General features: G+C 46.8%; 1 protein-coding gene across 1 annotated transcript in view; it reads right to left on the reverse strand.

The window, feature by feature from the left end:
• Positions 1–893: 893 nt before the first annotated feature.
• ARHGAP31 (Rho GTPase activating protein 31) overlaps positions 894–25,465 on the reverse strand; it is a 56,624-nt gene continuing 32,052 nt past the window's right edge. Inside the window, exons 2-12 of the mRNA XM_082305141.1 lie at positions 21,071–21,173; positions 20,424–20,568; positions 15,308–15,390; positions 14,571–14,678; positions 12,740–12,885; positions 10,751–10,949; positions 8,847–8,971; positions 6,369–6,428; positions 5,063–5,689; positions 4,421–4,734; positions 894–3,531 (exon numbers count right to left, since the gene is read on the reverse strand). Coding sequence (XP_082161267.1) covers positions 1,063–3,531; positions 4,421–4,734; positions 5,063–5,689; positions 6,369–6,428; positions 8,847–8,971; positions 10,751–10,949; positions 12,740–12,885; positions 14,571–14,678; positions 15,308–15,390; positions 20,424–20,568; positions 21,071–21,173 — 4,379 coding nt within the window. The 3' untranslated portion in view covers positions 894–1,062. The remainder of the gene's footprint in view (positions 3,532–4,420; positions 4,735–5,062; positions 5,690–6,368; positions 6,429–8,846; positions 8,972–10,750; positions 10,950–12,739; positions 12,886–14,570; positions 14,679–15,307; positions 15,391–20,423; positions 20,569–21,070; positions 21,174–25,465) is intronic.

The following is a 25,465-nucleotide window of genomic DNA, read 5'->3' on the forward strand; positions in this document are numbered from 1 at the left end:
AAAGACCAAGGGTCAAAGATATGTCAGTCAGGGTGCAAGAGGCCAATAGCCCAAGGACATGCAGATCAGAAGATCCTCTTGCTTTTCTCTGCTGTTGGCAGTGTGGAGCACAGCTGGAGATAGTTGCAGAGGTGTCATCTGGCTTTAAGCAACGATGAAAATAGTTGATATTTTGTTATCACCTTTTTTATGACCGTATCTTTGCTTTTATTGATACCAGCCTGAGAAGTCTTTACCGCTGGACAGTCAGCTACACACTCATTCCCCAGCCACACAAATGTTGTCTGCCCAAGGAAGGTGTGGCTGAGCACAAGAAAACTCATGAGCAGGACTTAAAAGATTAAAAGAACAGCTAGGCGTTTCCTGTCCAGCTACTTTCATTGCTTGCACGTGCTGGAAAGAGCACATCTTTGATGCAAGAACAGAGCCGGAGGCAGTGCCTTCAGGTTGTATGTTTGTCACTGGAGCATGCTTGGGTGTCTCACACTCTGTATGACTTGCTCATGCCAGCTTCACCTTCCTCTTCAGCTATCCCCAGTCTCTTTGCACTGTTTATTTACACTGTCTAAATCAGACAACAGAAATGGATAAGCATGGTCCTTCACTGGTGGCTGGGAAACAATGGAAGGAGGTCCCAAACATCTGGACTTACCTCCTCAGCAGATGTTGTGCCCCTGTACCCTGGGCTGCAGTGCTTTGGAACAGTGTTTCCCCCCAGCCCTATTTTCTAATTATACCAAGATTTATTTCTCCTTTTTTCCATAGGGAGGATGAAACTTTCACAGGGCTTGTTAGACAATAAGTATGAGGAAATGCAAGTTCCCTGGGACTGGCTTACAAAAAAAAAAAGCAGGCAGTGAGGGACTAGGCAGGGGTGAGAAAGGGAAGGAAAAGCAAGACAAAAAGACTATGACCCTCCGTAGCAAAATGCTTTGCAGGAAACCGTAAAGAATTTGGGTCCATCTTGCACAAAATATAGTTATAAAAACAGCAAAATGGCAACAGAGTTGGTCTTGGACACTCCCATCCCATCCCAAGGAAAAAGAATAAGAGAAGCAGTTGCTACTCAATCTGCCTCCCACTTCGTCCATCCAGAATCACAGAGCGCCTCTGGGGCTGGTAAAAGCAGCTAGTAGAGGTCTCCAGTCTCTGGCCATTCTTGGGGATGGTCATTTTGTTCCGCAGCGTCACCCCCTCAGGCGTTGTCCGCGAAGTCTCAGACAGATCGCCACAAATGGGGCTCGAAGAGGTGGTCTGAGTGGGGCTCCTTATGGGTGATAACAACACCCTGGAGTCTCCTGAAGAGGAGGGATGGTCCATAATGGGGAAAGGGGGACTGAAGAGAATCAGACTCTGGGGCCTCCCGGGCCTAGATCTATAAGAAGGCTTGGAGAACCCTGATGGTCTCTCCATCTTTGAGGACTGCGGGTTATCTCCAGCTGTCTCCCCCTCAGAGGTGCGCTTTCGGCGCAGAACAGGGGCATCCAGAGCAGGGTGATGACTGGACTGAGATGGCTCCAGCAGAGAGCCAAGGCTGCTGTGCCAAGGGCAGGCTGAGTCCTTTTGAGCTGGGTCACTGTTTTCTTTTTCTGCTTTGGCTTTCTTCTCTGCCAGTGGGCTCTTGGGGGCCTCCATGTGGCTCCATGCCACCCGTTGTGTCTGCCTGACAGCCTGCTTGGCTTCTGTTTCCTTCTTCTCTGCCTGCGGAGCAGCGTTCTGAGCTTGCAGGGGCTGGGGGATCTGGGTGTACTGAATCTTGGGCGGTATCACAGGCACCGCTTTAGCCTGGCACATCTTAATCATGAAGGAGGTCCTGACCGCTGACACGCTGACAGGGGCAGAGTTACGACGGCCAGTGGTGGCGTGGGCCACTGCCAGGTAATCCAAGTCTAGATCCATGTGGGTATTGAAATGAGACCCCCAGGGAATGCCTTTACTGGCAGCAGGGCAGGCAGTTGGCAGGGATGGGACAGAATCACTGCTTTTTACTTCCTTCTGCCCGCACGAGAGGTTCCCAGGGGCAGAGGGTATGGACAGGCTCTCGAATGTGAAGAAATCTGGGGCTGGAAGGAGCGAATCCAAGTTGAGGGATGATGGCCTAGTCTTCACTTTGCGAGGTGTTTCTTCACCTTTATTACTGAGCTGTGACTCAGTGGCAGAGCACAACACTTTGGTAACAGTCTCTCCTCCCAGGGAAGTGTCCTGAGACATGGATAACTCCTCCTTTGTGTTCTTCGCCTGTGAAGAACTGCCTGGGCTATTTTGGTATGGTAAAGACAGCTCAAGCTTTGCGCTCCAAGGGTTTTCTTTGCTCACATCCACTTTCTTTTCTTCTGGCTCTGAAAGAGGGATTCTGGAGGGTCCTTCTTTCTCAGCTGGTGCTTCCTCCCTGCTGAGGGGGTACACCAGCTCCTCAGGTTTCGAAGGTTCTTCTGGAGGACTTGTGCCATTCTCATCTTGCTTAGCTTTGCCCAAACTAGAAGGGGAGATGGGTTGTGTTTTGGGAAGCTCACAAGTCACTGGCAGAATGTCACTGCATGGTTGCTGCTGGTCAGTGGCATCTATGAAAGAGAATGGGATAGTCCACAGACTCATCACTGTGTCCTTACTGTCCAGGGAGAGGCTGCGACTGAATCGTGGTCTAAGAGAAAGGCCTGTCTCTGCTCTCTGGCTCTGTGGCTGAAACTCCTGTATCATCTTCTCCTGAATGTCCTTAAAGGTGGGGGAATGGAGTGGGCTTGTAACCCACTGGTGATCCTCCCATGGCTCCACAAGTTCTAAGCTCTGCACATTATCTGTCCAGGTATCCTCATCATCCTGGTCACCAACATCATGGGTTCTGCTAACAGCATTGCCCTCCTTCAGCTCCTGGATTCCAGCTCCACTCAGCGCCTTGGAGGAGAATGTGTCCCTGTCACCACCAGTCATTATCTCAGGCTTCTCCCTCTGAGTCTGGACTCTGACAAGACCATCCTTTTCCCTCTGCGGCTGGCAAGTGGTATCTTTTTCTCTCCCTGACTCTGGACATGCTCCTTTGGAACAAGAAAATTCATCACTTGGGGCAACCTCATTACATTCTGATTGACTATGAAGCTTCCAGTCCAGGGGAGGAGTGAGACATTCACTCCTGCTGTCCACCACTGGGTGATGCTTCTTTGGAGCAGCGGTGCCAGTCGGAAGAGTACCCAGTTTGGGTAGGGCTGAAGCACAGCTCTGCTGTGCAACCACATCAGATTGGCAGTTGTGGAGGCTGTCTTGTCGTTCCATGCCGGTGGCACCAAATAAAGGCACTTGAGTTGTTACCTGTGGTGTTCTGCTTGCAGAATTCTGCTCAGACACTGTCGGACTCTGCCCTGTGCCGGAGGAAGAACTATCTGTTTGTACTGAAGAAGAGGATTCAGAAATTAAGCCCATCTTGGGGGCAGCTGCTGGCAAGAGCAATAGCTCCTCTTCAGGTTCAATAATTTTCAGTTCCTGATGTATCTCTGGCCACAGCGGTTCCAGAAGGGTATTCGCAGGGTCCTCCTCAGTCTGAAAAACAGAAGAAAAGCCATGACCTGGCAGCTCACACCTTACCAGTAAATACCCCTCCATTTTCCTCAAACAGCCCTCTTAGAATAGACAGGCTCCTGGATGAGCACACTCACGGGTACAGAAACACAGACACACATACTGCTACCATTTCAAAGAAGGAAATACGCCTATAAACAAGTGGGTTTATGGATGAGAAGATCCAAGGTGCAGCCAAAATGAGGCCTGGACAGATGTACTGAAAGAGTGAGGTGAACGAGTAGCTGGAATGTCTCAGCCTGTTTCTCAGCTCTTCCCATTCAGGCTCGCTTGGCTTTGCCAGAGGATCTGCATTCCCAAATCACACACGAACTGGAATGAATAATCTATTCAAGGAGCTATGCCAACAGCTCTTTAAATAGCTGTCCAGAGATGAGTATCGCTGTAAGAAACTTGGTGAAAAAGCTCTGCTAGAGATACAGAGGAGGCAAAAATAATAATAAAAAAAAATAGTGTGTAGAGAATGGAAGAAAAAAGGACTGTTCAGGCTGTCCAGGACAAATGGGACAGCAAAAACAGAAGGGAAATTCAGAGACCATGAGTCAAAATGTTCAGACATCTGGACAGTCTCGCATCTGGAGAGTCAGAGCAGACAGAATGTACTGACTGCAATCGTATAGTTACAGGAAGAGAAGACCAAAAGGGGACAGTAGGTAGTTGTGTAAAGGTAAATCACCACATGGTGATGTGGACAGAAGTGAAATCAGTACATGGTCAATTCTTGACCCTGCTTAGCCTAGGTCATAGGCTGAGTTTTCATGACTATGGACACACAACGAAACTTTAAACAACCCCCCAGTCACCACCATGACATTGTCCCCCATCTTTTTTCTCATGCTTTCTTCCTTACCACATCTCTTAAGCATGACCCTTCTTCTGTCTTAGCTGTCTCAATCTCCTGCTGGACACAGCTGCCTTCTGAGGAGACATCCTTCATCTTGAGCTGACCTTGCTCTGCCTTGTCTGCAGGGAGCAGCCCCATACGAACCTCTGAGGCTGGTGTTTGTTCCAAGGTGGGACTCTGCTCTGAAGACTGCCGGGGTCTGCTGGTGCTGCTTGTGCAGCCGCTTTGCTCACAAGACGTCTCCTGATTTTCTGCTGCGGGCTGTGGAGTTTCTAAGGACTCGGTTTTCCTGGCTGCCATCTGCTCCTCAGGGTGAGAGCCTGGATCAGAAACACAAATGAACGACGTGACTACTTGTGACTGAAAACATGTGCCCTGAGACAAAGCAGTACTGTTTCAACCCAATGCCAACTAACAAAGCTAAAGAGCTCCCTCCGGGCACAACAGGACGTTGCTGGGAGGCCACCCACCTCCCCAGTCTCATTACTGCAGCAAGCACCAACCTGACCTGCTACGGTCAACCCTGCTACAGCTTGGTCTCTTTCCTGGCGTAAGAGCAGGCTGGAGCAACCTTCACGCCACCAAGCTGCAGGGCACCTCCAGTAGCCCAACAGAGGCTCCGCATCCCCCTCCTTAACACACTTTTACCTCTGGATGCTTCCACTGGCAGGGTGGGCCCTGGCTGTTTCTCCTTCCGCTCCGGTGCCTGCTCTGCCCTCATGTGCGTCCCAGCTTCCAGGACAGAGGGACTCGTGCTCTCAGCCACCAAGGAAGACAGCTCCTCCAGGCTGGAGAGGGAAAGCTTCTCCTTGGCGGGCATGCGGCAGGGGGTGCTGTTGGTGCTGATGACTGCGGATACCCGGAGGGGGACAGAGACGGCGAAGGGCTCTGAGATGTTCAGGGCTTTCCTCTGGTGACGAGGGGAGGCCTCCAAGGGAAAGAGGCTGCTTGGGAAGCCTGACTTGGAGGCTGTTTCGGAGGTGTAGAACATGCGGCCACCTTTGGGGGAAGTCTGCTCGTTTTCGGCATCCTCTGCTGCCCGGAAGACCTTCAGCTGCTCAGGGGGCGACTTTGCCTGCGGTGTCCGGGGAGGACCTTTCTCCCCACTCAGCTCTGAGCATCCTTTGGCCCCCATGGCAGATCCTTCCCGCTCCCACTCATTCTCCTTGCTGAGGTCGTATGAGCTGCCTGTGCCTCCTGTCCGTATCTTCATCACCGGAACAAAAAACCCTCCAGTAGTCACTGTTCGTTTGAATCTGCTCTTTTCATCCTCCCCTGGAGGTGGGAAGATAGGAGGGAGTCAGTGGGAAGCAAATCACTCGCAAGCAACCTTCCTCTGTGAGGAGCCTTCCTCAGTCGCCCCAGGGATGAGTCCTACCCTGGTGAACACCCACATTTCCCCAGAGAGATGGGGACAGCAGGCACTGGTCATCCAGGCTGCAGCCCTGGGACCTCTTTCAAGCTGGGCAGGCAGGGCTGGATAGGATGCCCTCCAGTGGAAATCACCTAAGACTCTTATTAGAGGCCCCTCTCAGTCAGATACAGCCAAGTCTAGGGCTAGCATGCATTGCCCACAAAGACCACAGCACTGGGCTTTGTTGGCTTATTGCAAGCACTTTTCACTGCTTTATTCTTTTCCTTATAAATGGGAATTTTGCACCCAGAATAAACAAGAATGAAATCAAAGCAATCCCACTGCTAATAAAGATGCAGCTGGGCACAGTGGTAACTCTCAGGTGCGTGCACCAACATAAAAGACACAGAAAATGGTTAAAAATGTATGCACACAAAGGTGGGGGCACATGTCAGCAGCCATGGCACGAGCATACAAAGATACACAATATGGTGAGGCAGGCAAAGAAACAGGCCACTGCCTCCATGCAGGCATGGGGAAGAGCTGAGAATGCAGAGGTACGATCCTTTGCCCTTATGGTATAGGTTATTGATGTCTCACCTTCCACTGGCAGGGAACACAGCGAGTCCATGCTCTTCGCGGGCCGAATAGTTGCTTTTTCTGTGGAAAATGAGTTTTAGAAACAGTTTTCAGATCCTGCAGCTTTGCAGGTTTCAGCCCATAAAGACCAAAGGCTACATATAGATGGGCATGCCAGGCAGACATCAAAGTTATTTTCCATTTCCAAGCATTCCCCCTCTGTATCCACACCACGCGGCTTATTACCCACAACACATGTCCACACAGCTGGGGATCTGCTAGCACTAACAACAGCTTTGCACCTGCCGGACACGTGGAGAGCTATACTTAACCCAGCCAGTCAGCACCATCTCCACTGTGAAGCAGTTAAGCATCCCCAAAGCCGTTATGTGCCACTGCCCTCCCCGATCAAGTCAGGCTATTGGTTGTGGGGAATTTTTAACTAAACTGACATAAATGCCTTCTCACTTCTCATTCCTGATAGCAAATGTTAGGTTATTTTTACGTTGCACTCCCAGGCTTTTTTGCTGGCATGAGCATACCCTGCCTCCAGCAAGTACTCCGGGAAATTTATGAGGGCAGTAAGCAACCTATTTTCCTGGTCATCCTCACTGGACTTGCTTGTCCAGAAACAAGCTGCCATTTGTCACCAGCCACACTACAGGTCTGTTCCTGAGAGGTTTTGGAAGCGTGTAGCTGTTACTGCTCTGAAAAGGGGAGATGGGAGGAATGTAGCTGGCAAGGAAGACAAGTTAGTCTCTGGCAGCCCAAAAAGGGTCCGTGGAGCTCTGGAAAATGTCTGGGAGCAAAAAGTTTGCTGTTTACAATGTTACACAAAGTAGGTAAGGCAGAAAGTGAGCAGGCTTGTTGGATTTAATTTGTTTATATAATTAATGCTTCTGGGACTCACTTTCACATGAGCATAGGAGAAACTCCAGCTACTTTTTGCATTTATATGGAGTCCTGGCTACCTTTTATGTTCATATGGCATGATGTCTTGAGCACTGGCTCCGCTTTCCCGGAGGAACAGAATTCAAGCTGTGGAGCTCGCGTTTTATGTGACTTGCAGACTTGTGTGCATGGACACAAACTGTGTTAAAGCATGCGCTGAGTTTCAACAGCAAGTTCCTCTGTTTCCTCACATTAGGCTGTAAGCAGAGAGCACACAGAAATACAAAACGGCAGCGCTAAAGCACTGCTTCTCAAAAGCACTACTTCAGTGCCTAAATCTCTGCGCATGGTTGTGCATTTCTGTGTCCTGCTGGTGAAAATGTACAGCCTCCTGTCGCTCAGTACTGTGCTTGGAACAAGGCTCGGCCCCCACGATCACTGGGCTCCGGTCATTCCTGGGCATCCTTGGGTTAGCACTATTTTGGGACAGAGTATTCCTTATCAAAGTGAGAAGGTGATCCCGTGATCAAAATAGGATGGAGAGCTATTCTGAGGTCTGCCATGGGCACCCTATGCGAGGCCATCTGTACATGCAAAACATGGGGGAAGGCAGGGGTCCAAAAAGATCTGGATCCAGCATTTGGCTTCACACTCACTTCTGATCCAAATACAGCCTCTCTTATATGTAGTGGTAGGTAATGTTGCCAACATCAACTATTTTATTTTAAGTCTCGCAATGTTTGGTAGTGCTCCTCCAAACACCAGCTCCTGGAGTCATGAGATTATCTAAAAAAAATTCCACCTTCATCTTCTTTTTAAAAAGTAAATTTCTTGACTTGGAGATACTAAAAAAACCTAGGACACATAAACCTGAAACACTTCTTCATGAGCTCAGGTAAGAAAGCATATGCTTTCTTTTAAAAATTGTGATTACTTTGAAGTCAACTTCATGATTTTTAGAACTTGAGTCATCATTTCTGAACACTAGGAATTGGCACTGCCATGTGATTTTTCTAGGAAGCAGAGTGTTTAAGAGATTGCAGCTCACAAGGGGCTAGAACTTGGGATTACAGCCAGGAGAAAAGACAATGTCTCTCTTGTAAATTCTGCAAAAGTAATAGCTTCCCTCAAAGTGCTGAGAGCCAGGAGCCATAGGAACTCCTGGAGCCTTGTATTTCACAAAGACACCGAACACAGTTGGTTCTTTAATGCCCTTTAGTGGAAGGACAGTCTGGATGGACAGCTATTCACCCAGTGCCATGTAAGGAACATTAGGAGCCAGAGGCTGGCTGGGCTGGAAGAGTGGACTAATCCAAACCTACACAGCATTTTCTAGTCCCCAAGCTTGACAGCTGGGCAATGGGAGCCTGTTTATCACATACTAAAATGGAATATTTACTGTAGCTGTCTGGCATATCCTCCTGAAAGGATGCTTCTCACCATCATGTGAAAATGAGATGTGCATGAAACCAGGCAACAAACATGACCCCATTAGACTATCTCAAGTCTAATGGCATTAGTGTCATGTGCATACAGGTTGGCCCATGCTATCAATATCGCAGGAGAAAGCTGCAGAGAGAAATACTTAACTGAAAAGTGTGTTCTTACCAGAGAGCTTCTGTGCCCTTACGAAGACACTCCCGTTTCGACTCAGTTTAGACTTTGATTCTGAGCCAGAACGGCCCAAGTTAAATATCGACTTCCATTTCTTGGACTTGGTAGATAATTTTCTCCTGGAAGGAAAAAGTGCTCAGGAGGTTACTAAACCCTAGAGACTTTTGTCTTTTTAATATCCCACAAAAGCCTCTGAGCTCTCTCCCCTCAACACTGTGCCTCTTTTCTTCTCACACCTCTTTTAATTCTAACGCATGCAAGGCATAGCTACACAACCAGCTCTTGCTTTTCTGTAAATGATTTATCTGTATTGCTGATTTAACCATGTCATGGATGGAAAGACACCTAAGCCGACTCTTCAGAGAGTTGGCTCTGGCACCATGCTACCGCAACTGTGATTGACTGAGCAATCAACCATGCTTGTCTCCAGAAAGGAGAGGTTTCCGAGGCTAGAACTATCTTGCAATACAGTAAAGAAAAATTGCCTTTTTAACAGGTTTTAATGACAAAATGCAAGATAAATTCCAGAGAATTCATGGAACTGGTACTATCGCTCGCTCGGTGCACAAAGCTATCCTTTAAAGTCCACGTCTTATCATTTTTATGAATTAGTGAAAATAAAAGGATCCTGTAATACAAACTAGCTATTAATGCTTCTCAGGCTAACATTAATTTAATCATAGGTGTTATATGATCATATGCAAGTATAATGTACCAACAGAAAAGGAGGCGGCTTAAGGGAATTAAATCAGTTTCTCGTAACTGTCAGAGGAAGTGGGACTTCAGTTCCCTGTGCCTCTTTGGAAATCCCAGCTTTAAACAGAAAGAAGCTGCTACTCCTGAAGTCAGTTTTCTTCTATGCATATTACTGCATGAAGCTCTCTTTCAGTTCCTTCACATACCCATTCTGACTCCTCCTTCAATCTCCCCTCTTCCAGAGTAAGAACCCTCTTATCTCCCTGTCTTGCTCTCCATAATGGGCTTTCTACCCCCATAGCTCTGCTTTTCTTTCAGATCAGTACTCAGAAGAGCACAAATCTGTCCTACAAAGAGGATTAATATCTTGGGGATAGGAATGTTCTCTTCAAGTGAGAAAGGAAAAGGCACTCCAGAGGGGCAATACACCCTTTTGTCTTAAGCTGGTTATCCTCTTGCCAATATTCTGTTAGATGGCTCCTTTTTGCTTTAATATATCAAGTGCAAATAAATATCTTTTCTCCAGTGCTTTATGGGTCAGTAGATTAATGAGCCTCCTGCTGCAGAGGCTATAATCTCTCAGAACCAGGCAGTAGAGTGGCCATATATTAAGAGATAGATAGACCAATAGATAAATACTTACGCTAGGCAGCAGTGCCAACAACTGCAGCGACCTCAGCTGAAATCAGACTCTTCTCCTGGCATAGGCACAGGTGGCATAGGCGCCACTATGTAAATATCTCTCTGTGCTAGGAGTGAAAATTTGCCTTACTGCTTGGCTATGAGTGTAGAGGAACCTGCAGAACGGTGAAGCTGAGCAGGTCAATGCCACCAGGCGTGCCGTGGACCAGCCACCAGCAGGTGGAGAGCTGTGTTCAGACCTGCTCCACGTTCAGCCCATGTTTAGCCAAATCCTGAGCTGACACAAGGATGCAAAGACAATTAATTCCTCCTGCAGGAGGTCTATGAGGTTCTGCCCCGACGAAGGGATGAGGACTAATGGAGCTGTGAACTCAGCAACTGCAATGCTTCTCAGGAGCAACTGTGCCTCTTTTGAGAAGGGCACACAATTTTCTCTCAATGGTGGTTGTAGATTCATGCGTGCAGGTTTGGGGGTATCACACTAACAAAAGTCTCATTCCCGATCATGCTGGGGAACCCGCACTTTTTTGTTTGCACTTTACACTCCTCTTGGCACTTACTTGCTGTCGGGGAGGTCAACAACTGTGTGGAAGAGGGACCCAGTTACAGGGACAATTTCAGGCAAGCTGTTCTCTCTTCTCTCCTTCCGAGCAGGGTGGGAAGCAGACAGACTCCGTGCCTGCGCCTCCTCCAGGCTCACCAGTTTCATCGGCAGGGAGGCCGAGGGGAGAGTCAGACTTTTCACAACTGATGTGCTCTCTGAAAAGCAAGAAAATACATTCCCGCCTGGGGTGAGGAGAGACGAGAGCAAGAGCTTCATGTCTTTATTTGACTGGAACATCTCCTGCGGAGCGGGGAAAGGAGCAGCACGTGCAGGGAGAGAGGCTTTTTCTCAGATAAGTCTTCCATCTCCCCAGCAACCTTATCCATCTGAATGCATTCCCAGCAGGGGCCACACTCGCCAGCCAAAGGCTGCAGTTGCAGACTTGCTGCCTCTGCTGTAGACGGTTCAGTGTGAAAGAGGCGTCTCTGAAAACCACCAGGATTCACACATTCCCCTTTCTCCTTCTTTCTTCCCTCCCTCCCTCCCCAGATTTTGGAGCAGTCCCTGATCCAAACCTGGTGCCTAATTCTTTCTCTCACTTCCACATCTTTCTCCTTGTCTTATTCCAGGAAGGGGGACTGTTCTAAAAACCAGCATTACTTTACCTTCCTAATGCATTTCAGGACTATGGAAAGGAGCGTGACCAACAGCTCTGGAAACTGAAGTTCTCTGTTTACATGGGCAGCGGCAAAGCCAACTTCCCATATGCCGCCCCACCAACAGCCCTGTCCTAAACAGACCTCCTCAATGTGCACAAAGGAAGCACAGTCTCCTGGACCTAATGGTACTTTGCCCTTCTGCTGAAGCATGGTGCAAGCTCCTGCCTGTGCAGAGGGTCTGGGTGAAGGAGCACTTTCCCACTAAGAAATCAACCAGGACCATCAGCAGGTTCCTCTCCCGACTCCACACAGCTGTTAAAGGCCAGCAATGTTCAGCACTTACAAAACTTGGGTCAGTTTTGGGCCAGTGACCTGCGGTACAACCAGAAGCCTTGGAATTTACTAGTCAGTGTTTTGCTGCAATGCTTAAGGCAGTACAGGAGCAGTTTCTTACTTCGTGCCTTCTGCCAGGGCATAAAGAAGGGCATAGAAATGTCACCTGCACTGGCAGAGCAGGGATGCTACAGGTCGAGCAGGGCACTGCACTGGAACTGCAGGCTCCAATGACAGAATAGCAGGGAAAGCCACACATTAAGGGAAAGGTGGATGGGACAAGCTGACACAGGGCTGGAAAGCAGAAAGGTTACTCCCTCATTTCTGCAGGTATCATGAGTCTTCCCAGTGTGTAAAACAGAACAATGCATATTTCTGAAATGATGCGAGGTCACTGTGGATCCAAGCCCTCTCACTTCCCAGGCTTAAAAGCATTTTGACAATAAACCTATCACTAAATAACAAAAATCAGCATCTCTCAAGACTGTTGATGTCCCAGGAAAAAACAAATCTCTTTTTATAAAACATCCCCAAGTACAAGACATAAGTTTTTAAAACGCAAGCTTAAGTTTTATCTTGGGAGTGTGGCCTCTGACCTGGGTGGATATGGTGGCTGCAGGGCAGGTATCATTGGTATGAGGAATTATAACTAGGGGAGACTGAAAGAAGAATTTAGACTGTGGCTAATGGGCTTAGAAAGAAAGTTTAGGCCAGGATTGAGAAGCAATCAGGTGGTCTTCCTTTTGCGGAAAGGGTTAAGCCAAGTGAGATCATGCAAAAGATGAGCCATAGGGCAATCTGGGAGCACACTGAAGGAGGCTAGTATTCAAAAAGAAAATGTTGGAGATGGGGATGAAGAGGACAAGAGTAATGAGGGACTGGGCTCGGGTGTGTTTGGGGGAGTCTGTGAGCACAGTAAGGGTTGATGTGCTTGAAATATTAGTGAAAGGGGATACAGTTAGAGCTGGAGTACATGGCGAGTGACATGTAGAGTGGTTCAGGGAGGTTGTTACCGATGTTCTCTGCACAGCTGGCTTTTCTGTTGTTGCTGAAGATCTGATCCACGTGATTCAGGATGAACTCGATCACCAGCTGCTGCACTCGCACCTCCAGGAAAGCTGCATCCCCATTGCAGCCAACCGCCTCAATCTCCTTTGACCTGCACCAGAAAAGAGGTATACCGGTAGCCAGCATTGCCATACACAGCCCCTGGGAAGGAGAGATCAGCTTTCTTCCTGCAAGACTTGGAACAGGGATGTTTTCCCCGCTCTTGATGCACGTTTTGTTCTCCTTCCCTCACAGGCCCTCATCCTCTGCTTTTTCACTCTTTTAAAAACTATTTTCCCTGTTTTCTCTGTCACCTCTGCTGCTTTCTTTACTGCCTGTGTTATTTTCCCTACTTCACTTTTACGTTCTTCACCAGTAAAACTGTGGCTCTCAAACTCCACTCTTCTCCCTCTTTTAGCTATTTCAAAGTTGGGCCTGAAAGACGATGCAGGAGCCTTCCAACACTGCTTCCAGATCCCTACTTAATGCTTCAATCATCTCTCAGTGAAATCCCTTAGAACCCTGCTCAGGTCTTCCCCATGCCAATTTTTTCAATGCTTTGCCAGTAGTCTCTTCTCTGCCCCCCTGCACTCCCACATTCTCACTCTTGCTCTCAGCAAAGAAACATTCCTTATCTTGACATGCCAAAGTGTTGCTGAAGAAATTATCTCTGGGCAATGGATCCTTTGTAAAGTTAATGACTGGTGTGTTAGATAATAGCTTGGGGCATTGCCAAGAGGATAACCCTGTAAGGAGACTGCAATTGCATTGCTTGCTCCTTTCTTTTCCTCGCTGGGACTTGCACTTAGGAAAGATTGCAAAAGGAAACAGACTTAGGTTTTTTGTCAAGGACAGATGCTAGAATGAAAATGTCTCAATAGCGAAGGTCCACTTTGTGATATTCAATAGAGTCAACATCTGATTCATTTTCAGAACCTGCTCTGCCTGTTTTGTGATTTAAAAGGATGAGATAACTCTTTAGAGAATGCTTTTCAGGTCTGTACATCTCCAGCCAATGTCCCTCCCTCCTGTCCTCTGCCAGCTCTGCCAGTGCCCCTCTCCTGCCCAGCTGCAGTCCTGCACTCTCCCTGCATAGTTCAGTCCTCTCCATACATGGGTATGGGATGGACGGGAAAGGGAATTTCATCAAGATAAAAAATAATTCAATATTTTTTTTCCAGATACTATTTTTTCTTGTTCTGCTTAGCTCTACAACATATCAGTCAAACCTCTGCCTGCATCTTATCTGGGCCTCTTCCCAGCAGAGTGCCAGGCATAGCAAACATGACAAACTAGCTGGTGGCCTTGAGATCTGACACCAGCTGCCATCTTAAGTCCACCAAGCTCGTCTCACTTATGCTCAAGCAGATCCGGGCACAGGCCTGTGGTATTATTGCCCGGTTGCCCTCCCTTCCAAGCCTTGCTGTCTCTCACCACCCCACTGCAGAAGCACTGGCACTGTCAGAAATGTCATTTCCGTTCCACAGTGATGAGCTAACTCCTCATTTTTAAATCAATGTGCTCAACTTGCAAATAACAGCTTTTTTTTTTTTTTTATAAGAAACACACAAAACCACAAGCTTCCTTGGATGCTGGCAGTAAGACCTCAGATTATTCAACCTGGAAGAATTTTTTCTCTTTTTAAAAGCTATTAGCTCTTCTCTACTGTTCCCTTTAGTTGTTCTGCTTTTCCCTGTTTTTGCATTTCCCTCAAGGGATGGATCTCCAGGCTCAGGTGCCAGGGGCTCCCCTTGGAGCTCAGCATTAGTCTCTGGATTAGAAGACTCTCTACTGTACCTGAGGAGATTGGGAGCCCACACCAAGGCCAGGTTTCTGGTGTGCATGTTGGTCATGTTGCTGAAGGAGGCCAGGTGAGTCAGGTGCTTGATCAGGTATTCCAGCGTTCTGCAGGGGTTTCATATGAAAAGAGAAAAAAGTGTCAAGTGACTGATGCCTGCCCACTGGGACAGCAAGGCTCAGACTCAGCCCTGGCCTGAGTTGTCCCCTCCTCATGGAAGGCAGTGTCTGCAATGGCACAACAGGCCCCGTAGGACAGAGGGTTTACAGCGCCAGCATTTACACGGGATGGCAGCGAACACCTGAACAACTGTGCTCTGGGGTGGCCAAGGATGGGGCAGGAACCAAACAATCCTTAGCACCATGGGTTGAAAGAAGATGGCAGGTGGATGGGAGGAGTGGGATGCTGCAAAGGCTGAGGGCTTTGCTCTTGCTCAAGTGCCTCCAGCAGATCATCTTCTCCTCCTCACCACACCCAGGACACTGGCCAAGGGTGCCACGGGGGTCGTACCTGGAGAAGGAGGATGATAGACTGCAGCAGGGAGAGCTTGTTCAATCTCTAACAACAGTTTGTTCAATGATAATTAAATGCTAGATAAATTGTTGTCAGATTTGGAAATGAATGAGCTTTTGGGAACTAACTTCTGGAAATTAACTCCAGAGCTGTTTCAGGCAATATTCCCTGATGGTGAGGGTCACCACACTGCTCCTCAGCACCTCGCTGGACACCTTCTCACCTGTAATGCGATGGGGGGAGCTCCTGGATGACATTTTGAATGCGTGCCAACTGCTCGTCCTCGGGGAAGCGTGATACTGCTTCCTGCGGAGATACAAGGAAACAGTCCACCTTGGCAATGGACTCAGGGGAAAAGGAAGAGGGATAAGGAGGGTCACACGAGACAGCCTGTCTCAGAGGGAATGCTCTCTTGTTACCTTACAGAGCTATTGGTAGAAGATGTTGCTTTGCGTTCCCAGCACAGCAGAGATTTGCTGCGCTGTTATTTTATGCCTCAGTACATCCTTCCCACACGCTGGGACAGGGTGGTCAATGTTTTGGGGAGAGGGTCATTTAAGGACTGAGGGTTTCAATTAGGAGCTATGTTTCTTTTTTTTTTATTTCTTTTTTTCTTTTTTTCTTTTTCTCTTTTTTAACTTGTGCAGTGATGGGTGGAATAGAAAGAGAGGGAAAGAGAAAAGTGAAAATTATGAAAAAAAAAAGTGATACCCCTCCCCCCTGAAACTGTGTTAAAAATAAAACAGATCTTTCAAGCCTTGTGTTATGAAAACAGCTGGGATATACATGCTCCATATTCATCAAAATAAGCAATATTTTTGGCTGTCATATGAAGATAGTTATACCGAGTATAACTATGTGTGAGTTTGCATCTTTTATGATGGGAGAAGCCTTAGCAAAATCACTGTCTAGGTAGATGAATAAATTCTTATACTCAGGATTAGACTAGGTTAGACAGAATCAAGGTTATACATCTTGGTCCTGAGCAAGTCTTTATGGACCAAGAGCTTAGAGAGCCACGATAAGCTTTTGTCTGCATTCCTAGGAGTTTACTGCATTGGTATTCATCTGTTCAGCTATTCCCTTTCAATATTTGTGCTGGAGGAGGACAAACCACCAGCAAATTCAAACAATGCATGACTGTCTGGGAACCTCCTGCCTACCCTACTGCCACTGGAGTTTGGAGCGAGTTCAAAGAAAGATGCTGGGACCCACGCTGCCAGCAGAAGCTTTGCCTACAGACAGACGTCAGCACTGCTAGGAAAGGAAAGGAAGGAAATTACCCGTCCCAAACCACCCGTCGCTTAAACATTATGAACCTGAAATTACCAGCCACAACTAGAGAAGCATCTTCTTGTGGCAGTCACTACAACATCCACACTGATGATGCTGCCATCTCCGTTCTGGTCACTGTCCTTTTCCCAGCAGACCACTTCTCATGTACAACCACCAGCAAACCAAACATTGCCAGTTTCAAGGCCAGAGATGAGTATGAATCATGTTTTATTCCCTAACACTGGGAACTGAGACCTATGCCTTCTAGTTTGAACTTACTCACTGGTGTGATGGCAAGGAAAAAGAAGTCAACACACCAGTTTGGTGTACACGAGATGCGGATGCACTTGTTTTGCCTAAATTAAAAGTAGGTTAACTCCTTCTAGTAATTTTTGCCCATAACTACAGCTCCTTTTTTTTTTTTTTTTTAAAAAAAAAGCCTATTACCATTAGACCAGAAATCCTAAGCATAAGAACTCTGTGATCTGAAGTTGAATGGCTTTGTCCAAAGATGAAGAAGGAGAGAAATACAAACTTTAACTGGTGCATCTGAAACACTATATTTCAGCTAGATTGTACACAGTATTTTTCTCTCCCCATGCTGATTTTCATTCCCATATTTAACTTCCAGGTCTCAAAGACCTAATGTTTAGCAAGTGAATACCAGCTTCTCTGAGGTCATGACCTATTCAAACCTCCGAGCCACATTTCTGACCCATACGTGTTGTGCCTTTGACATCTGACGCCCCCTCCAAAACTCAGGATTACAGCACCAGAATGCAGAATTCAAGGAAGAACCAGTAACTCCATTTATTACATGCCTGTTAATCATGGTATGAATACATGTCATTTACGATTTTTTTTACTCCGTTAGTGATTCTGGGAGTGCACAATTCAGAAGCCCTGGTGTCATGGTTTAACCCCAACCGGCAACTAAGCACTACACAGCCGCTTGCTCACTCCCCCTGGTGGGATGGGGGAGAGAATCAGAAGAGTAAAAGTGAGAAAACCCATGGGTTGAGGTAAAGACACTTTAATAGGTAAAGCAAAAGCCACGCACTCAAGCAAAGCCAAACAAGGAATTCATTCACTACTTCCCATCGGCAGGCAGGTGTTCAGCCATCCCCAGGAAAGCAGGGCTCCATCACGCGTAACGGTTACTTGGAAAGACAAATGCCATAACTCTGAACGTCCCCCCCTTCCTTCTTCTTCCCCCAGCTTTATATGCTGAGCATGACGCCATATGGTATGGAACAGCCCTTTGATCAGTTGGGGTCAGCTGTCCCAGCCGTGTCCCCTCCCAGCTTCTTGTGCACCCCCAGCCCCCTCGCTGGTGGGGTGGGGTGAGAAGCAGAAAAGGCCTTGACTCTGTGTAAGCACTGCTCAGCAATAGCTAAAACATCCCTGTGTTATCGACACTGTTTTCAGCACAAATCCAAAACATAGCCCCATACTAGCTACTATGAAGAAAATTAACTCTATCCCAGCCAAAACCAGCACACCTGGTTACCAAGTGGAGTAGAGTCTGGAGAGAGAAGGTAGGTTTGGCCTCCTACAGCTGATTTGCTCTGAGGGAGCACTGGGACCCTCTATGCCCAGGCTAGAACAAGCCAAGCAGAGTCAACTTATCTATCCTGTGCAACAAGCATCCATCACCAGAATACAAGATGGCAAACTGAAGAGCGTGACAGGCCATCATTTTGCAAAAGTTGATAGCCAGTGAGGTCATGACTGGGATGTTACATCCGTGAACTTGACATAGTGATGACCAAAAGGCCAACCACTCCCTAGTCATTAAGAATTTGACTTTCCTTAGCCACAAATGTCTGAATCACTCTGGTGACTCAAAGTGGAGCCTATCCCATCTCACAGACAGCTCCAACTGAGTCAGGCTGGGATTAGCATGCATCCTTTACTCCTACCAGTGCTCTTCTGCCACGGCACAGCTGCCACTGTTCCCCGTCCAGACACCCCATGCATACACATGCTCCTAGCAGTTTTTCTGCTCCTTGGGGAATTGGTCTTTTTCTTTCTTTCCTCCTGATATCTGACTGTGCTTCCTGTCAGCTGGGTTACCCATTATAAATCCCTACTGAGTAGACTTACGTGAATAATGGATTCTGTGGCTGAGCGGACAAACTAAAAAGCCAGAGATTAAAAAAAAAAAAAAATCCCTTTTAGATCAATCCAAAATGATAACATTTTGGGGAGCTGGCACAAGATTTTAAAAAACAATTGTTCCAGGTTAACCAAAGCACCACGTTCAACCAAAAGTCAAAGACATTATCATTTAAATTTGGGGCTGTTTAACCCTTTTCTGAAAGATGTTTTATTTATGAGTTTGATGTGTTGATTTAATATTGAAACATTTCCTTTAGAAAGTATTTGTAAAAGAAACATTTAGACAGTCACAGAAGTGCTTTCCCTTTTGTTTTTGAATAAAACTATTTACCAAATGTATCTAATGAAAATCTGCAAGTCATCATCCCAAAACTGCACTTTTCAGCAAACATTCTTTCCTAAAAAAAGTTTCCATCTAAATCTTCATGTTTCCTTTAGAGCATTTTTCTTTCATAAATCAGTACTGACAGCCAGAAAGACACCAGCCGAACAGCTTCAACAAGAATGAGGCTCATCAGTTACTGTGAATGGTTGAATAATATCCTATATTTTCAAGGTCCTATTCATCCTGACTGCCTCTAGTTTAAAGATCCTATCCTATATCCTCAGGATCCCTAGATCTTCCCACAGCGGGCAACAGGGAGTCTTTGGAGAACATCTTCTTGTGTGGACCTTGCAGGTCTCTCTCAGCGCCTCCTGTGCCATAGCAGCACCGCTTGGAAGTGCTTGATTCAGCAGAGAGGCAATGCAGACAGCGACACCTGAAGCTAAGGTTGCTTGTCACTTCCCGCTTCATTTGGACATGATTTTGCAAAACTCTTCTCTGCAACATCTGACATTTTTGGTGATGTCTGTCCCCTTCACCTCCCAGCAAATGGGAAAGAGTAGGATGACAGAAATTCTTAACAAAGGACGGATGTTTCTAACAGTGAGCAAACCATCCTTCCCATCCCCCCACCCCAGTTGTTTTAAAAAGCTGGTGAATGCTTTTAGCTGAAAATTCACACCTCTGGCATGTAAGATTTCAGCCTCAATGACCAGGTTTAAATTTGTTGTTGTCATGAACAACCGAAAGTGGATTTAGAGCGGTAAGAAGCAGGCAACCTTAACAACAAGCATAGCTTGCTGTGCCACCTTTTAATAAAATATTATCTGTCATCAAAATTAGCCAACTCTCTTAAAAATTCAGGCTTTGTGGTCTTATTTTTCTGCTCCCCCGCAGTCTCCTTCTAGGCTCCAACTGTATCCATGTATAATCTATGGTTGTTTTGCAGAATCGAGTTACTACTCTTTGAATTACAGTCCTTTTAAGCAAGGTTAGAGATTTCTGCTTGGCCAGCTGCCATTTTCCTCTGCATTTTGTATTTATGACATAATCATGATGGACCTGATATGCCATAGCTGGCATAACCTGTATCATCATTTGCGCTCTGACACACTGTGTGAAAAATGCTACAGATGCAGAAAAGTTGGTGCTTTACCCAGGGGCTGAGCGATCAGTTTGCGGAGGTGTCAGGGACTGTCGGAGGGACAGAGAGGAGGAAACCGCACCCTTGTGATTATGATCACAAGCCCCAGGTGACCCAGAAGACTCTCAGTGATGGACAGTAATGAGGAAAAGAAAGAGAATTAGTAATTCTGGGAGGAGGTGCACAGTGGGGAGAAAGAGTAACAGCCAGGAAGCAATGCAGTGAAAAAACGAGCAAGATGAAGGGGAGGAAACAGCAGAGAAACGGAGAGAAATAAACATGAAATGGGGGAAAGAAACAAGGACAGGGAAAGAGAGCCAGTGCAAGATGAGAAGGGAAGAGCACTGGGAAGTGTTTATACAGATAGATGCACCAGAAGCCAGGACATTGGAGTGAATCCCAAAGAGCTGTCATGGAGGAACCTGCAGCACATCCCCACTGCTGGAGAGGAATGACAACAGCAAAGGGTCTCACCGTGAATTTCTTGTAGAGCTCATAAGTGAGGAGAGGGTTGGGCAGTTCCCTGAAGTACAACTTGCAGAGCGACCCCACGCAGTGGATGTCCTGGAGGTAAACTTCCCTTGTCAGATCCGGGCATTGGTCAGAAACAAACTCTTGTCTGAAACAATATGGAGACATAACAATGTAGGAGAATAAGAGCTGTAACATCCCAGTACTCCACCCTAAGTACTCTTTTACAGCTAGAGGAAAAATCCAACTGGAAAGCAGAGATGTCTCTGCAGCCTGGCCCAGATTGTCTCCCGGGGATCAGGCCCCGAGGTTTCAATTATTCTCTGGTTTCCATAACATAGTCCCATGAGTGGGCCTCAAACTGATATAAAGAGATTGCTTTGTCTTGAAGTGAGAGAGAACAACTCAGCATTTGTGTTGAGACCCTCCAGGCGTTTCCCATTAACAGACACAGAGGGAGATATTTTTTTTCTTTGTCATGGACTATTCCCTGAAACGTTGCATTTCCCCGTTACCAGGTTCAGAGGCAGTTTCTCTTCTGCATCAATGTAGAGCTCTGTTGGCCCCAGTCTATGCCTGAGGGACTAACAGCAAAAAGGTACCGAGCAGTGTCACCAAATCCCTCTGGCATTCAGACAGATTGCCCTTACCTCAGCTTTTGTATGTTGGATGTCACTCCTGAGAGGCGGTAGATCCCATCCACAATGCCATGAGTCTCAATGAACTCCGCACAGCTCTTCAGCACGTAGGGGACTAGGAGAGGAAAGCAAGGCAAGATGCCCAATGAATACACACAAAGAACTTCCACAAGTCACCACAGAGGAGACAATTTCATGGCTGAAGAGGCTCTCTGCAGATGCAGGGAAGGGTACAGCAATGGGAGAAATACAGGGCAAACCAAAAATAAACCCCACAGAGTGGCCATAGCCAATTTGCAGAGTGAGGATATGCTATGGTTGGGCCATGCCATGCCATGCTCATTGCCATACAACAATAACTGAGCCTGAAGTCACAGAAACATTGTGGGAAGAAAGGTAGCGTTTCTCTCTTCTTCTTTTCTTTCCAGAAAAAGAGGCAATTTCATTCTAATTGAAAGCATGAGGTAAAGCATGAGGTCCTGGGAACCTCCCCCCTCCCCAAGACAGAGCTCCAGTCTCGCTGAATCGTGCCAGAAGGACTGATTGGCTTGGATAAAAATCAGAGAAGCATTTGCACTTCCATATAAGCCTACATACCCACAGTTTAGTGCTCATAAACTCCCACAGAGGGGGTATAAAGTTCAAATATTGACTAGATCAGCACACTGACAAAATCTGACATTGGCTTCAAAGAACTCCATCAACATAACCAGCCAAAGACTTAACCAGCCTTAAAGTTGAGAGGAGCCCAAGGTACAACATTTACATCCAGATCTGGATCCAAAGCGTATGTTTATTTTTTCCCCATTATATAGGTATAGGAAACCCTCATCCTCTTGGTGAGACCAAGCCTCCCTGTCCCCAGTACTATAACAACCCTAGCTATAACAATAACAGTAAGAGAGCCCTTCCTTATTAGGTGCTAGAAACTGCTGTGTATTTAATGCAATGCTTCACACAGCCATAAGCACAAAAGTCAGTAAATGCAGAAGTTAAACTTCCCCACTGTAATGCTGACTCCGCTGCACTGCACATTCGGAAAGCTGTATGGAAGAAAACAGACTAAGCCACATATTTGACTAAAAAGCCAGGCATAGAAATTACTGCATCTTTGCAAACACCACAGAGATAATGCCTCTGGCTGGACCTTCCCTGACTTCTGCTTGAAGTTCAGGACCATAATGACATATTAACACGTGCTTCACCAGGCAGCATCCAAAGACAGTGCTCCAAGGGCAGCCTGAACAAAAAACAGCTGGTATATTGTTGTATTTCTCATGGGTGCCACTGAGGCCAGAGCCAGCTCATGGGTGGACTTGTCGCTACCAAGCAGCCCAGGACGCAGGCTCTGGTGAGGAAGACTGGTCCTGCCTCAGTGAAGCACTATTACTGAGCCTGGTCAGTCAGGGAAGTGCTACCTTTCTGCCTCACAACTCTCACCAAGGGAGGTAAAGCGGTCCTTCTTATGTGTCCCTTCTCTTCTCAGCATGGCCAACCCAAACGGAGGAGTACACAAAGCGCCAGTGATTACTTGGAAGCCTGAATGATCCAAAGAGACTAATTCTCCTCAGTTAAAGGAGCCTCTTCAGAACAACAGCCAACATTTGGCTTTATGGTTTTTTTGAGCAGGGATTCATAATGCAGGTACATTAGCCATGCTGTGTCACACTCAAAGCCCTTGGGCTCATTTTTAAGACCCTCAAGTTGTTGGGCTAAGACTAACAGCTGAGCTTCTAGCAGGGGCCCTAGCCTACTACAACAACAATTTTCATGGGAAACCATGAAATTGCCAAGAGAACAGGCAAAGTCTACAGAGTCAAAGCTTTGTCCACAGTAGTCACAGAGCTATAGGATTCTCTCCTCAAGGACTTTTGAGGAGAAGGCACATCAGTGCCTTCCAGAAGGAACATGGGAAGCATTCCTTCCAGTGCCTACAGCACCCACTTCCTAAGAGGACTAGATGATGTGGAAGGAGACAGAGCAAAAGAAAAGTATGAAATTTCCTTAAAATCTTGCCGAGAAAAGCCTAAGTGACACATCAAGAACAAGGACTTTCCTGTCTCTGAGTAAGACCTGGTTATCTGTAACTGCAGTAGGGAACTCAGATCATATGATGATGAGCATGCTAGAAATAAAAAAAAAAAAAAAGGCAAATGACTTCAGGCCTCTTCTTCATTTCTGTCTGTTCAGGCTGTACTGTCTTTGTAGCAGGAGCTATGCATACATGGCATATTAAGATTTCCTTCTTAATAGGGGTCTCTGGGAATAAATCTAACATACACAATAAAAATGAAAGCTAGGCAGATCCGTGTTCACTTCAGATCCATTTGGATGGGAGAATGGGTGAACCACTCCATGCTACCTGCAAAAAGAAGAATTAATTGAACAGAAAACCTATTTGAGCAGGACAGCCACGTGACAAGTTTGTTTAAAAAATAGTCTTTCATAGATACAGACTTCGTATGATGGTCCCTAGCTGCCACACAAATGAGGTCTGTGCCCACAGTGCCCTTTATTAGATACTTTTTACAACCTCAGTGTGAAGAATAAGCACACCAACTAAAAATGCATATACTGGTGTTTGTTGTGACTAATTTGACCTCTTGAAAGTAAGACTATTTAAATCACACTTTTTTTTTTTTTTTTTTTTTTTTTTTTTTTTTTTTTTTTTTTTTGCTGAGCTTTAAGTTTCCTTGGGATAAATTAGGTCAAGAGGCCTCAGGCAGGTAAGCCAACCTCTTATACAAAAACAGAGAAGGCTAGATCCATCTGTTGAGGACTGGTAAGCAAAAAAAAGGGGCCTGAGGGGAATAATCTGTAGCAAACATATAAAATTCAACCCATGTTTAAAAGTGGGTGAAGACTCCACAGCAGACAACCTTATAGACTGCAGATAGACAACATGCACGAAGCTCTGCAGATATGTCTTACTCCAGCCCTACACTCTTCCCTGCTTTTCCAGCCCTGGGCTTCTCGCATATCTCTGCCAGTGCCCTTCACTCACCATGTACATGATTTCCTGCCCTACCAGGTCTTTGGCTCACATGACGAGAAACAGCCAGTTATGCCAAAATGTGTGGCGGTTTTGTGATGTCAAAAAAAAAAAAAAAAAAAATCCCACATAGGACACATTTCACTCGCAACCAAAAATTACAGATTTTGACCTCAGAACCCTGGAGGTGAAGGGACTGCATCAGCTTCCTGCAAAGCAAGCCCCTAAATGCAGCGCTTGTACGAAACTGGAGCACAATAAATGTTTTCTTTGAGCAGAACCTGCAGGTCTGAAATTCCTGAGCAGCTCTGATCTCCTACAAAGCTGAGTCTTTCGGGCACTTGGGGGAGGTGAGGTTAGAGCGGCAGTGAGCGGCTGCCTCCCACTTCCAGCCATCTCTGAGGTGGTTTGATTATTTCGGATGTGGTTCCCGATAAACCAAAACAAAGGCTGTGATCAACCCTGAATGCGGGGAGCTACAGACTTTAGCATGCGCTTTACAACATGACTCTATCAGCATTACAGGGGTAAATCACAGATCTGGGTCTCTCCCGAAGGAAGATCGGACGTGGATGGGGATTTGTAGCAGGGGCTCTGTGTGTGCATGCAGGCACAGAAAGGGGTGGGTGAGGGGGTGTCCAATCTTGACACTTCTATAATTAAAACTGTGCTGGAGGCTTAGAAGTTGGAAGAGGCAGCTGGTGTCACACAGACCCTGCTTGTTCTGCCAGACAGCCAAACTGTCCTCATTTAAAACTACAATAGAAACCAGATGGAGGAGGAGAAGAGAGCATGGAGCAAGGCATCAGGCAGAAGGGAAATTGAGTTATAAACATACTGCACACAAAAGACAATACTTCTCTTCCCCTAGACAAAAATAAACCAGAAGGGCAGTGGCAGTAACTCGTTCCACTCTCACTGGATATCACCTTCAAGCTCAGCGTATGCTGATGTTCACCTTCACCAGGGTCTTTTCCATGATCACAGCTCGTGCCACCTCCTTTACACATGTGTGCGGCTCCTGCTAGGTCAGGCATCGTACCTCCCTGCCCTCCCCTCCCGATCCCACTGGCTTCCAGTGCCAGCGATGTGCGTTGAGCCTCTCGCCTCCCAGCATTGCTGGGAAGGGTTCATCTCTCCCTTCTCCCGTCCCTTCCCAGCCATGGTGCTACCACCCACCAAACCTCCTCACCGGCGAGCAAGGCGCTCACTCTTTTCCTGCCTGACAAAGGCTTCATCTGGCACAGGGCTCAGCATTTTGGAGCAAAGCCAACCATCAAACCTTTAAGCATGCACCTAACTAAATCACCAAGCAGTCCTAGTAGGAGGGAACACTAGGAAAAGAGGGAGTCACCCCATCTAACGACTGGTGGGAGGATGGCCTCCTGGTCTCCTACCAAAACCAGCGAAGAGTG

Source organism: Platalea leucorodia (genome assembly GCF_965183815.1).
Source record: "Platalea leucorodia genome assembly, chromosome: 2".
NCBI lineage: Eukaryota > Metazoa > Chordata > Aves > Pelecaniformes > Threskiornithidae > Platalea > Platalea leucorodia.